Source organism: Carassius gibelio, chromosome B19 (genome assembly GCF_023724105.1).
Source record: "Carassius gibelio isolate Cgi1373 ecotype wild population from Czech Republic chromosome B19, carGib1.2-hapl.c, whole genome shotgun sequence".
Classification (NCBI taxonomy): domain Eukaryota; kingdom Metazoa; phylum Chordata; class Actinopteri; order Cypriniformes; family Cyprinidae; genus Carassius; species Carassius gibelio.
In genome coordinates, this window is record NC_068414.1 from 28,034,301 (window position 1) to 28,048,107 (window position 13,807).

At 35.7% G+C, this 13,807-nt stretch overlaps 1 protein-coding gene across 1 annotated transcript; it reads left to right on the top strand.

Moving 5' to 3' along the window:
• Positions 1 to 257: 257 nt before the first annotated feature.
• On the top strand, positions 258 to 11,489 carry LOC127978779 (neuronal pentraxin-1-like). Its single transcript, XM_052583680.1, has 6 exons — positions 258 to 377; positions 3,276 to 4,287; positions 5,624 to 6,200; positions 7,093 to 7,343; positions 8,630 to 8,809; positions 8,883 to 11,489. The coding sequence occupies exons 2-6, from the start codon at positions 3,592 to 3,594 to the stop codon at positions 9,090 to 9,092; spliced, it is 1,914 nt and encodes a 637-aa protein (XP_052439640.1). The 5' UTR covers positions 258 to 377; positions 3,276 to 3,591; the 3' UTR covers positions 9,093 to 11,489.
• Positions 11,490 to 13,807: the final 2,318 nt, after the last annotated feature.

Below are 13,807 nucleotides of genomic sequence, written 5' to 3' on the forward strand. Positions count from 1 at the left end.
TTCATCTTAATTTCCTTAGATTATCAGTCTTGTATCCCAGAACGGCCTCATGGATCAGTGTTTAGGAATAGACGATAAGGCAAGTACTTTAGTATTGTTGCAATTTAGTGTTTTACAAGAAAATACCATCAAAAGAACCCTTAAAGCTACGATATTTAAAGAGGGTTGATAACAGGAGGGAGGGAAGGATGGATGGGGGAGTGGAGAGAGTTAAAATTATCCTCCCTAAAGCAAATCCCTCTCAATCTGATCAGCGTGTTTGGAATAGACTAACTCGCCCCAACTCTGTGACTGACTGCAGGTGAGGGATCTTTTTTTCTCTCCAGAAAACTCAAAGGCAACTTTCTGATGGCGTTCATTCAAATTTACTTCAGAAGGTATGGTGTCATTTAGAAAGTGTGATTTTATTGTACGATTAGTGCTTGTTCAGCTTTGCACTGTAGATAAACTTTTGTTCAACGTGAATAGCCATGAGTTTTCAGGAAAACTGAAGATCTGTCTGTTTTTGCTCTCACAAACTTTCCTTCATGGAGAAATATGACATTGACCAGGATGTTTTTAAAGAGGTTTTTAGATTGTGTTAGATGTTTAAATGTTGATTATATTGCTCATTTACAATGCATGGTTACACACACACACCATATACACTAAATATAGTTGGAAAATGTCTTTTAGTAGAGAAATGCATGAATATTGTGATATTTGCCTATGAATGGGCTTATGCCTATAAAACACATACGCTGTGTTTTTACAAATGTGTTCTTGTAAACAATTTTTTACAATAAAAAAACAGTATTGTTTACTGTTAAAAGCAACATTTTTCTTACTAGAGGTGCTTGCAACAATGGTTCAGTTTAAAAACTTGCAAGAGCCTCAGGGTTAGCAATCATATTTTCTCATTCTATATACTTTTCTACAGCATTGTTTTTGATTGCCATTTGTAAATATGTAAGGTTTTTTGTATATGTAACCATTTTGGTAACTGGACATGTTAATAGATTTAAAATGTGGTCAACAAAGGACACAGTACCTCATGAAGTACTTTGACCTGATACATTAGGTGAACAAATCTCAATATGTCTGTTCTAGTGACACCTGTTTTATGCTAACCTTGCAACCGATGCCGTACATGGATGATTATTTTAGGTTTTTGTTTACATTTTACACTACAATGTTCATGTTACTGTAAAATTAGACACGCTAGTACTGAGTAAAACTACCAAACAACATACAATAATATGGGTTACAAGTTTACTAACACTAGATGGAGTTTAGACTTCCCTCACATTAAAAATAATCTAAACACCAATCTTTTAAGCAATCTTTAAGCATCATTACTGTACATCTCTGAATGCCTGCATGCACTCAACCCACGTCCTTTTTTTTTTTGAAGATGAATAAACATCTTATGCAATGTATGCTTAAATTCATTTAATAAGGTGAATCAGGTAGGTTGTCAGAATCAGAATCAGAAAGAGCTTTATTGCCAAGTGTGCATACAAGCATATATGACCCATTTTAATAAGATAACCATCATCATGTTTAAAAGTGCATCCATGACATCTGTTTGTGACATGATACAGACAGATTTAAGGAGCTTAGCACCAGTCTACTTTGCTTTATCTAATTATACTCTCAATTAGCCTGCAGACTATGAATGATTCAACAGATTCATTTAACTTAAAATACAGTTAGGTTGAGATCAAGGGCCTACAGATGCTCATAAGAATATTGGTAACCAAAAAGTTGTCAGAAGCCTTTCATAGTAATTTTTGTTAAACCGCTAGTATACCAACATTAACTTATACAGTGAATGGTGAGAAAATGATGACATAATTTAGATTTTTAGGTCAACTGTCCCTTTAAGTGGATACAAATCACTGTTCTGTATCATAATGACAGATGATCGCTTTACAGAATGCATTTGTTGCTTCTGTATCTGCCCAAAGTTCTGCATCCAAACTCACACACTCCCAGAACAGACTTATTAGAGATTTACAATGAGAATAATATTGAAACTGATATTTTAAGGTAAAAACAAAAACAAACAAACAAAAAAAATAGATTTGCATGCTCTAACATAGAGGTGCTTTAAATAAAAAATTCGGTCTGTTCTATTGTGTTGCACTGTCTATAAATACGTTATGTGTGAAAAGCCCCTCAAGGAACATGTCTGGTGGACTCTAATTACAGCTGAATAGTCTGTAAAATCTCTTCACAGTTGCTGCAAGTCTAACTAAGCTGATAGCTGAAGTGTCCTTGGCAATCACCTTGAGCTTTCACATTCTCACTCATTCCGTCTCAGTCACACAAGGATTCCATGAGCTCTGTGTAGTGATCTGTCTAGAGTGGCGTGCTGTACAGCGTGAGAAACACATTCGGGTGGAATGGGCAAGCCTCTTAGGATTCTGCTGGCCACATGTGGAGTGTTTCTGAACTGGCTCATAATCGCCAGACTACGACCCACCACCACCGATACATGTGATCACGACAGTACTGCAGGAAGAGACTACAGTAAGCATGCCAAGCCAATCCACCATGGCCTTTAAGCCTTCCTAGATCCTATTAGACAGTCAACCTTGGGGACGCAAGAGTAAGAGAGCCCCTTCCTGTGAGGTGTTAGGTCTGACACTTCCAGGTCGAAACTACTTACATCTTTAAAAAAAGTTGCTCATCTTCAGGCTGTAATACACAAATCTGAATTGATTTTAAAATGCTAGGCATCATACACTGACCGACTATGAAAATATAGTCACAGAGGCATTTTAGTTTTATGGTGTATGCTTTAAAATCTTTGAGGAAAATCCCTTAAACAATGATTAAAAGGTTAACAGTGAGCTATGCCACAGTATTTGTCCTGTTTGTTATTGTGTTAACTTTATATTGCCCCCGCTAGTGCTTTACTGATGTGTTCCTTCTAGCTTTAGTTTGCCTTTTCCCTATGCATCATTCATTAGCTACCTCTGACTGTAGGCTTTTCAAATCGCTTGGCTGCATACATTATTTTGAAAGCCATCTTTCATCGTTTGCATCAAGTTCATGTGACAGTAATCTGATTACAATAGCCGATCGGGTTTGCAGCTGTTAGCGTCATTCACTTCAGGGGTGCGTCTGACTCAACAAGTCTATGTTGTTGACTGATTGTGATCCCACTACTGCACTTTACAAAAAAACATAGTCGTTTGTCTCATTAGAATGATTGTAAATAACACCAAAAAGTGTTTTTCCTCAGGACAAGGCTTCATTCTGACTGAAATCTCTTTTTTAATCTACAGGGATGTGCCTGACAGAATCTGGAAATTAAAGGATTTCTGCTAACTGCCTGGAGATTTCATCAACCATCATCAACGGGTCCTGCTTCTGCTCTGTTTTTTTTATTTTTTACATGCATTTTTGTACACTGGAATATCTGCATTTGGCGGATTTCTAACCGCTCACAGTGGATATAACATTCTGCACTCAGAAAAAGTGGTAGACACAGTATAAACAATGCATTTTCTGGACATTTTTTGTAGATTTCTAAATCCAGTGATTGTTCTCCCATGACTCTTTCTTCATGATGAACATCCCACTGCTGTAAAGAAGAAATCGATGATGACGAAAAGCACAAATTTTGTCATTATGACATTGCCTTTCTCAGAACACGTGAACTGGGGAGGGGTTTTTCACTCACACGTTCTTCTTTTTCTCTTATCTTTATTACCTTCGGTTGCGGTTAGCAGCGTGCCAGGTTTGGAATATGATTGGGGAACGCAACCCAAACTTGTTTGCATCCCTATCCCTGCAGATGCAGACCCTAGTTGTTTCACTCCAGGTGGGGCTGCACATGGGACTTCACACGGGCCAAACAGCAATGGCCATGGGAATGGACATCATGGGCCAGTTAGCGGTCTGCCGAGTGGTCACAGCGGCAGCAGTAGTAGTAGCCGACACGCCATTTCCGATGAGGCCAAAGCCACCATCCTTCACCTGAGGGAGAGCCTTGTGCGACAGAAGGAGACCATCTTGGATCAGCGAGAGACCATTCGGGAACTGACGGCAAAACTGACTCTCTGTGAAAGCTTTGGGAGGGGACACCACGAAGATCATCACGGCCCTTCACAACACAACTCCCAGCATTCCTCACACCACTATGACGGCCACCATGCTGACCCACACTTCCCTTTAAACGGGCATCGCAGTGACCATCACAGAGGCAAATCTCCATATCTGGGCAAACACAGCTTCTCCCCAGAACAGACAGGAAAAACCCTGCAGGCCCTGAAGGAGAGGCTGGAAAACCTTCAGGTGGGAGGGAAACTGAAAGCTAAAGCTTTGTAAATAACAATAATAATACTAATAAGAAGAATTAACAGAATGACGTTCAGATGTTTTTTTTTTTTTTAAGTCACCAAGGATTTATTTAATAAAAAATGGAATGAAAACAGGAATATTGTGGAAATATTAATACAATTTCAAACTTCAATCAAAATCAAAATCAAAGTTGTCCAAAAACCTAAAACCAAAATGTGTTCTTGTCTAAGGATAACTTTTATAATCTTTTTTGATCCACTTTAAATATTGACTATTGTATTTTAAAATGTAATTTATTTCTGTGATCACAAAGCTGAATTCTCAGCATCTATGGTTCATTCAGAAATCATTAAAAATATGGCAATTTTATTAGCAGCCTTGAAAACATTTGCGCTGCTTAATATATATTTTTTTGTTAATTTGTTCATAAATAGGAAGCAAAGCATTTATTTGAAATCTTTCGAAACACTATAAATGTCTTTAATGTCACTTCTTATCTGCATAATGCATCTCTGGTAAATAAAAGTAAAACAAAAACCCTGATGTCTCCAAGATTTCCAAATCCTGCTTGGATTTGTTTTTTAGGGGTTATCCTGCATGTCAAAGGCTGATCTCAATTCAGGACAACTTCTCAGCGTGACATAAGCTCTTTTCTGTTTCTGTAACATACACTTTGGTGGCTTCTTGTGCCAACAACAGATCATTGAGTACAGTCTTCTGTTTAGGCAGCCCAGCTGGGATTTGCTTATTTAATTAGCCATAACCCTTCCCCTGAGAAAGCACATTGGATAAAATGGTACAAATACAAAGAAGTTAAATTATCATTTGTGTGCTTATTGATTGGAGTCCACGTACAGTGAATCCTTTAAACCAGCTACAATGTGACACTTTCTTTGAATATGCAGTGAAACTAATAGCATGCATTTAAATTCTGTAGTACACAAGTGAACCGCTGATGACGGGTTTAAAGTTGTGGAAGTGTCTTCAGGTTTGAACTGTGCTTTAGAAAATTCTTCCTGTTTCCCATGACCTCAAGCTTGATCCGGATCATTGTTGTGTTGGAGAGGAAGTGCATGCACAGCAAGCTGGTGACGGCGCTCTGCGATGTGCTAGTTGCTGCCATCTCCAATTAGCCCCATCTGCCTTGATAAGCCATTAAGCGCAGAATGCTGTGGTGCTGAGAAAAGCTGGATTTACTGCAACTAATCAGAGGAAGGAGTGCTAGCAGTGAAGGAGGGGCTGTCTTGTGATGTCATAACACTTGTACATTCGTAACAATCTTCCAAAAACTGTACACTGTTGTTTATTGTTTTCATTTTTGTTCTTATAGGCAAGAAATTCTTCCAGTTCCTATTCAAGTTCATTGAGAGACCTCCTGCAGCGCAAGATCAATGCCCTGGAAGAACAGCTCCATCATCACTATGACAGTCATTATGGTCATCATGACAGCCATCACGGATATGGTCATCATGAGGATAACCATGACCATGATGACCACCATAATAACCACCACAATAACCACCATGAGGACCATCATGATAACCATGACAGCCACCAGGCAAACCATCATGAGGACCATCACCCCAGTAACCATCGTAACCACCATTATAGTTATCGCTATGACCGTCACACCGACCACCATGATGATCACCACGATGACCACCACGGAAATCACCAAGACAATCATCAAAGTGGCCATGATGATCATCATGACAGCCAACACAACAGCAACCACCATGATGATCATCATGATGATGGCCATCACAATGGACACCATGGAAATGATGATCATGTTCATCATCCACAAACCTCATTCAAACCGCCTGGGTCTAGAGCACCTGTCCGTGGTGCCATCAACAAACTAGATGCAGTGCTGAGTAACCTACACCACAAAACTCCAGAACAAGGTGATATGTCCTGAAAGTAGTACAAAATAGACCTGAATTAACTTTACCTTATCAAATGACCATTTTTTTAATTGGACAACCATAAGGGCAGTTAATTATTTATTTATTTATTTATTTATTTTTACATATTTTAAAATGTAATTTATTCTTGTAATATCACATGATGCTTCATAAATCATTCTAATATGCTGATAAGCTTCTGCTCAGTTATTTTCAGTTATTACTGGTGGTCAATAATAAGGCAGGCTGTTATTATTATTATTACAAGGTTTCGCTGCATATTTTGAGAGAACCATGATATATTTGTTAACAGAATTATGTACAAGGTCAAAACACACAATTTATTAGGAATTTTGTTATTTTTATTTTTTTTATTTTTTGCTTTAGAAATCACATTACACTCACCTTTGATCATAATATTTTATTTATTTATTTATTTGTACATTTTCCCACAAATGATTATCCCCAGTTCCCACAAAAACAAACAAACAAACAAATAAACACTGGTTAACATAATTAGGTTGTGTACATTCTGGCCATGAAAGCTAATATCTTAAATTATAATTCATTTAAAGTTTTTTTTTAAGTTTAATCTATTTTTATTATTATTATTATTACTATTATTATTTTATTATTATTATAACTTTTATATTAGTATAATTTACTAAACTAAAATATTGAGCTAAAATATTGTCTTATTTTTTGAGCTCCTGTAACATATTCGAGATCTAAATGGGTTAAATGTGAAAATTGCTAAGAGGTTAGGTACAGAGTCTTCTTCCAGGAGATCTGAGTCTCCAACTGTCTTTTAGGATTTCAGTAGAGCTTTTAGATGTTATGCTGCCTAGAAATGCAATCCAGTTTCACAGTTTCTTATTTTCTTCACTAACAGGACCCAATAAGAAGCCCAAGAATCCTGACGCTTTTCAGATTGGCTTCCCGATGCGCTCCAACTACATGTATGGGAGAATCAAGCGCACCCTTCTGAGCGAGATCTTCGCCCTCACAGTCTGTCTTTGGCTGAAAGGGGGCTCAGGTCCTGGGATCGGGACCCCGTTCTCCTACTCTGTCCCAGGTCAGGCCAACGAGCTTGTCCTGATTGAATGGGGCAACAATCCTATGGAGCTGCTGGTGAATGACAAGGTAAAGAAGTCATCCAATTATAAAACAGGGATTGCATAACGAATGCTCTAGATTTATTAAACACAGGCAATCAGAAACATTTCAGCTTGGAAGTGTATTTAAATTGTTACAATTGAACACGTCGTAACATTATACAAAACATTTGTGATCAAATGCATTGTGATCAAATGCTAGACCTCACAGTTAGGAAGAGGGGTCAACAGACTTTCCCTGTTATTGCTCTTGTCTTGCCCTTCAACAGTCTGCAAATCTCTCTCTTCCTCTTGGCTTCTCAGCCATTTGCATCATCCTGCCTAATTAGTTAATGGCTTATCCGAGGTTGACGCATGAATACATTCTAGTGTTTTTTTGCAAACAGAGACCTCTTTCCTCAACGACTGTTTACTTGCTGTCAGCTAAACTGTTTACAACTATTGCTGGCATGCAGCATAATAAGTCTAGAGCTAATAAACAAGGTTTGTCAGTGCATAGACTACATTTTCACAAGGTTACTTTGTACACCCTTACAAAGGAAAATATATTTACCAATATATTTCTTAAAATATATTGTGATATATTGTAATATATTATTTTCCTTTTTTTTCTAATATATTATATATTTGAATACATTTAATAATATATTGATGATACATATATTATATAATATATTGCAAAATATACAAATGATTGCAGCTTTCAATATATTGCAATATATTGGAAAAATAAATATATGTAAGAATATATGCCTAATATATTACATTATATTTTTCAATATACTGCAATATATTTTTGTTTCATAAGGGCAAGCAAACTATAAACATTTAATCAGAAGTGAAAGTTTAATGATTTGTTTCAGTGATTTGTACATTATCATTTTACTTTTTTTTTTTTTTTTACCATTTATAAATTTGGAAATGACCAAATTTTGCTTCCTCCATGTAATTTTTTCTCTCTTTTTTTCCTCTAAAATATTCTGTTACTGTTGTATAGAGAATTATTCAGTCAATGAGTGAGCTGTCTGAATGATTCAGACTGAATCACAAACTATAATTTAGATCATTATGCAAATCAATTTGTTTAAAGGAATCAACACAAAGCTAGTTCTTTTACACAAAGTTATTCATATTATTCACAGTTATTCATAAATTAATTAGGCAATGCTAGTTCTTTTTTAGGCCTGGGGCAAAGTATAGCAGTATAAATATGCAAAAGTGTGTATGACAGAATTCAGTATACTATATTCACAAAACATTTTACATTTTGTTAGATATACTTTAAAGATATACTCTGTTTGTTCCCTCTTGCAGGCAGTTACTCTTCCTCTATCTCTGACGGACAGTAAATGGCACCACCTTTGTATAACGTGGTCCACACGTGACGGGATGTGGGAGGCTTATCTGGACGGTGTGAAAAGGGGCTCTGGAGAGAATCTGTCCCCGTGGCATCCCATTAAACCAGGAGGAGTCTTCATCCTCGGACAGGAGCAGGTATGTCTCACAGAATCAGTCGATCATAGTAAAAAACCACATGCATGCTAACTTGCGACTCTCTTCCACCCAGGACACTCTGGGTGGCCGTTTCGATGCCACACAGTCTTTTGTGGGCGAGATGTCGGATCTGCAGCTGTGGTCGCGTGTGCTCACCTCCACCGAGATCTACAACCAAGCGTCCTGCTCCAGCCACCTCACCGGTGACGTCATCACCTGGAGCGAGGCCATGGTGGAGCTTCACGGAGGTGTCACAAAGTATCCATTCGACCCTTGCCATTAGGGATCTGACCAAACCGAGCCTGATCCTCCACACCTCTGCTTAACGTGCAGCTGGAAAGGTGGAGAATTCTGAATCCAGATGGAAAGGCTGAGGAGAAGGCCACGGACTGCAGCCGCTCCTTCAAGATAATAGGATTCCAAACAGGTCTACATAGGCCTCGGGCATTTAACTAAGCACTTTAGTAGTTCACGTGTCTAAGATTTACATACTACATATCGATAAGCACTTAGGATGTCAACAGCCTGGTTGAACTCCATTCTGTGTTTCTGATTCCCTTCCAAACACTAATGAAAGAACTTCAGTATGCTCAACATGCAAAACAATCCAGACCAAGTGGTTTCTTTTTATATCTCTGTGATGTAACAGATTTGAAATACAACTTGTTTTTTTTGTTTTTTTTGACCCATTTGTGTTCACTCTGGGCAGCATGGGGGCAGCAGTGAGTTTAAAAGGCCTACTTCATTATAACATTTATGCTGCTTTTTTTAATCCAGAACCTCAGTAGTTTATAACCTGAGGTGCTCTTTTAGTCCTGCAAATCAAGAATAAGTTATGCTGGAGAAGAAATAAGATGTTTTTTTGTGTATGTAAATTTGTATTGCTGAAGGCCGGAAAATGTCCATGCATCATGATTGAGCATATAAAATGTGTATGATTGCAGTTTTGTGTTGCATTAGAAGACTTGAAGAACGAAAAAGATGGAGTTCTTCATATGTATAAAGTACAAGATGACAAGTGTTGTCTGTGGGAAGGTGGGCTGCTGTTATGGGTTTATATACAGTACGCACATGCCAGGAAACTAGGGGCTAAACAAAAACAGTGAGGTTCCCATTGAAAAACTGCATAAAGTGGGATTAAAGAGACTCCATTTCATAATACATAATTCACTTTTTTGTGTTTAAACACATGCACATGTAGCTGTTTTGTGTCATGTGGGACTATAAAAAAAACATTCTTTTAACATGCAGTTTTTATGTTTATTGAGTTTTTCGTGATTAATGCAATTTAATATTATTAAAAACCAACATGTCACGAGGCGATTTAGTGAAAGGTGATAAAAGTGATTAAAAAAATAATCTCATCTCTATAAATGTAGAGCAGCAGGACATTGTGTGGATTACATACAGTCTGCAAGTTTCCTGCTTGCTTTGAAATGTCATTGTTATAAAAACCATATCGCATTCCTTTAGGGGCAAAGACTCTCAGAATTCATAGGCTACCTCCAGCAGTTTATTAAAATCCTGCTTCTTATTGTTATGAATTTAACCTATAATCTGGAAGCATATTTAGATTATGTATTTTCACTATTAAAACCCATTTATTGTTTTGTTGAACATTTTAACTAGATGGCCAAATGTACACACAGATATATCCTGAATGTTTATGTATCTTTGTATCTTATGTATCTTTCATCTTTTTATCGAGCAGACTCTTTACAGATTTACCAGTTAGATAATCCTTAAACCTGACTGGTCAGATTTATGCATGCATGCATTTGCTTACATGCGTTTAAAATGGACTGCATTAATCAACTTTATAAAACCGCTTAACCTCGCCTTTGGTATATATCTGTATCCAAATGCACTAGTTTTCTGTCATGTATGTTCTCTCTCTCTCTCTCTCTCTCTCTCTCTCTCTCTCTCTCTCTCCTTTCTAATATCATTTATGTATATAGCAGATATACTGTATGTGTATATCCTATTTTTACTCATTATTAACAATATGTCCTGGCATGTCTTTAATGCCTTTAAGCCAAAATGTACAAGCTTAACTTGAGACAAGCATGTATTTAATTATTTTTAAATAAAGTAATGATTTTTAACTAATCAAAGTATTCTTAAAGATGTCTTTGAGATGGATTTACTACAATGTTAGTCGATTGCATTTCTAGGCTTGCCAGTTTAAAACAAATTAATCAAAAGACAAGTATTATTATTATTAGCATATAATGGTGAGACCATGTTCATATGGTTACAATATGTTTATTATTGTTTTAAACGGCTCTGGTTTGATGTGTGCAAAAGAAGGGAGATTGGATTAATTTTCTTTCTTCCGCATGCATTAACCATTCCAGCCAATCAGCTTTCAGTATCACATTGCGTTGTCACCTGTGTTAAGAGCACAATGTTACACTGACTATTTCATCAGGGATATATTATCTGTGTAGCTACATGAACATATATAAGGAATATATATAAACAAGTTTTTATAAATCTTGTAAATTTCCTCTTGTACCTGCTTTTACATTTAGTCGAAAAAAAGTGCATACTGTGGCACATTGTATCTTTGGCACCACTTTGATGTACTTCAAATGTAGGGCAGACATTAAACACACACACATATTTTCATCAAAATGTCATCAAAATCCAGTGCATTAAACTCTACTCTAAATGGAAACTGGGCATTAGTTTTTTGAATAAGGCATAAGAATGAGCACATGTTAGCCAGCTTATTATGGCTGCTTTTTTTAATTATAAATATACTTTTGGTATCCTTATGTATGTACAAAGTTCCATAGCATCTTTGGTACACATATTTTTACCAGAAGGAGCAAACCTTCATATGGTCTTTACGACAAAGAATGTTCTTCACAGGCAAAAATTGAAAATGCATAGTGTCTAATTTGGGACTAGACAGCTAAGATTGCAGATAACCAGTAGCATTGTTGTCTCCCTTGTGTCCCAGGACACATCAGCTCAACAGCTGGCACTTACAAAAATGGCCTAAAGAGAGTCTATGAGACAACCAGTGTGATTTAGAGACTGAAATACATACAACACAACTGCAGTTTAAGTAAATAATTTATTATATCATTCCCAAACTATCTGTGTTTCATGACATTCAGAGTGTTTTCCCATCATGTATTATGACAGTAGTTTCACAGCGTCCACAGAAAACAACAGCAAAAACATATTTTTTACTGGTTTCCTCACATTTAGGAAATTAACATCAAGTTATCAATAAATGTATAAATTCAAACATTACTCTCCTGCACTGTTGGGAGCCACAGCAGAGGTTTCATCATTTAAAGGTAATAGGTTGGAAGATTGCAGACAAAAGAAACCTTTGCAAGAAATGACCTTTGTCTGCCTGACCTTTTCTTTTCTACTTTGCATGTTGAGTCTCAGGGTTTAGAAAGAGCATATGACTCAAACTAACTGAGCACGAAAAAAGCCTTTGACCTTTTAAATCAAAATGATTGCAAATATATTGATGATTGTGATACAGAGATTTGGCTTGCACATTCAAACGTGATGTGTGTTGTAAATGGAGACTTGTAAATATGAATGTGTGCGCATAATTTATAAAATAGAATTTTGATTAAATTGACCATATGGTTTTGCCAGTTTAGGAATAATGAAATGGATTAAACACGGATGGCGTGTCCTGTTTAATCTTCATTAAACGCTTTATGGTCAGTAAACTGCATAGCCTACAATGTGATTTGGAAACTTCTAACAAAAGGAAAATACATTTAATAATAAATTATAATAATAAATTTAATAGGGCATCTGTACTCTATTGCGATGCTAGTGTTATTGAATTGCAAGCTAATGGTGTTGTTCCACATTTCGTCCTGAGGATGGCAGGAAATATCTTTTTTTTTTTTTTTTATCCCATGATGTGAACACTTCTAACACAAAACCATACACTGAAGTTTATGTGTGAGTGGTTTTTGCTTTATATTCCTATTTTGCTTATAAGTGAAAATGATTTTCACACATTTAAGAAATACACTATGACAAATTTCGTTCTGGTCAATTACGTTTATCTTATATCATTGTTTTGTTTAATTTGATGTTTTTTTCTAATTATTTTATTAAATGGAAATTAAAAAAAATAATATTAAATGTGCGAAATTATTTCTTACCCAATACTTAATAGAAACAAACTTAATAAACAAGAAAAAAACAATATAGCCTATTTGTAATAGTTCATGGATAAATAAGCGAACACAACAATGGGAGGCATTGTACTCTAAATCATAAATAAACATCTTTAAATGTCTATTAATTTGTCTCTTAAAAAAATAATTTATTTATATATGTTATTATGATTGAAATTTTAAATCAATAAATTGATTCTTCGTTTTATTTTTAAGTGGCAGTCTCGAGTCCTCCATAGTATTAAAGCAAGCATCCAATATATTATAAAAGTAGATTTTAACTATTTTTACTTTAAATTTTAACTATGTTCTTAGGATAAGGAAATATTTCATAAATGTTTAGATTGGGGCATTAATTTTGCATCAAAATGTCCCACGTTTATCCCAAATATGTTAATTTTTATTTTTTATTTTACCTTTTCTACTACTTAAACTTTAGTTGCTACTTTAGCTAGTTCATTTTAAACATTAAATCCATGAAATACAAATACAACATTAAATTGACTGTAATACATTTTAAATACAGAAATTTACTTTAAATAAAAATGTATTCTCAAATCAGTCCCAATCAACAGCAGGTTCTCACTGATAATTGTTTTTGTCCTGGTAAATGATGGAAATGTTCAATAACTAACCAATACTGAATTATACAAAATACACCCATACAAAATTAACTAGTCTAAAAATAAACAATATCCTGACAAAAAGTGTGACAATTAGCCCAAATCTCCCTTTATAGCTATTTAAGTCAGCAGCACCATATAGATTTGGGCTTATTCAAATCAACAGAAACTTTACAGTGCAAATAAACGATAAGTATATAATGATG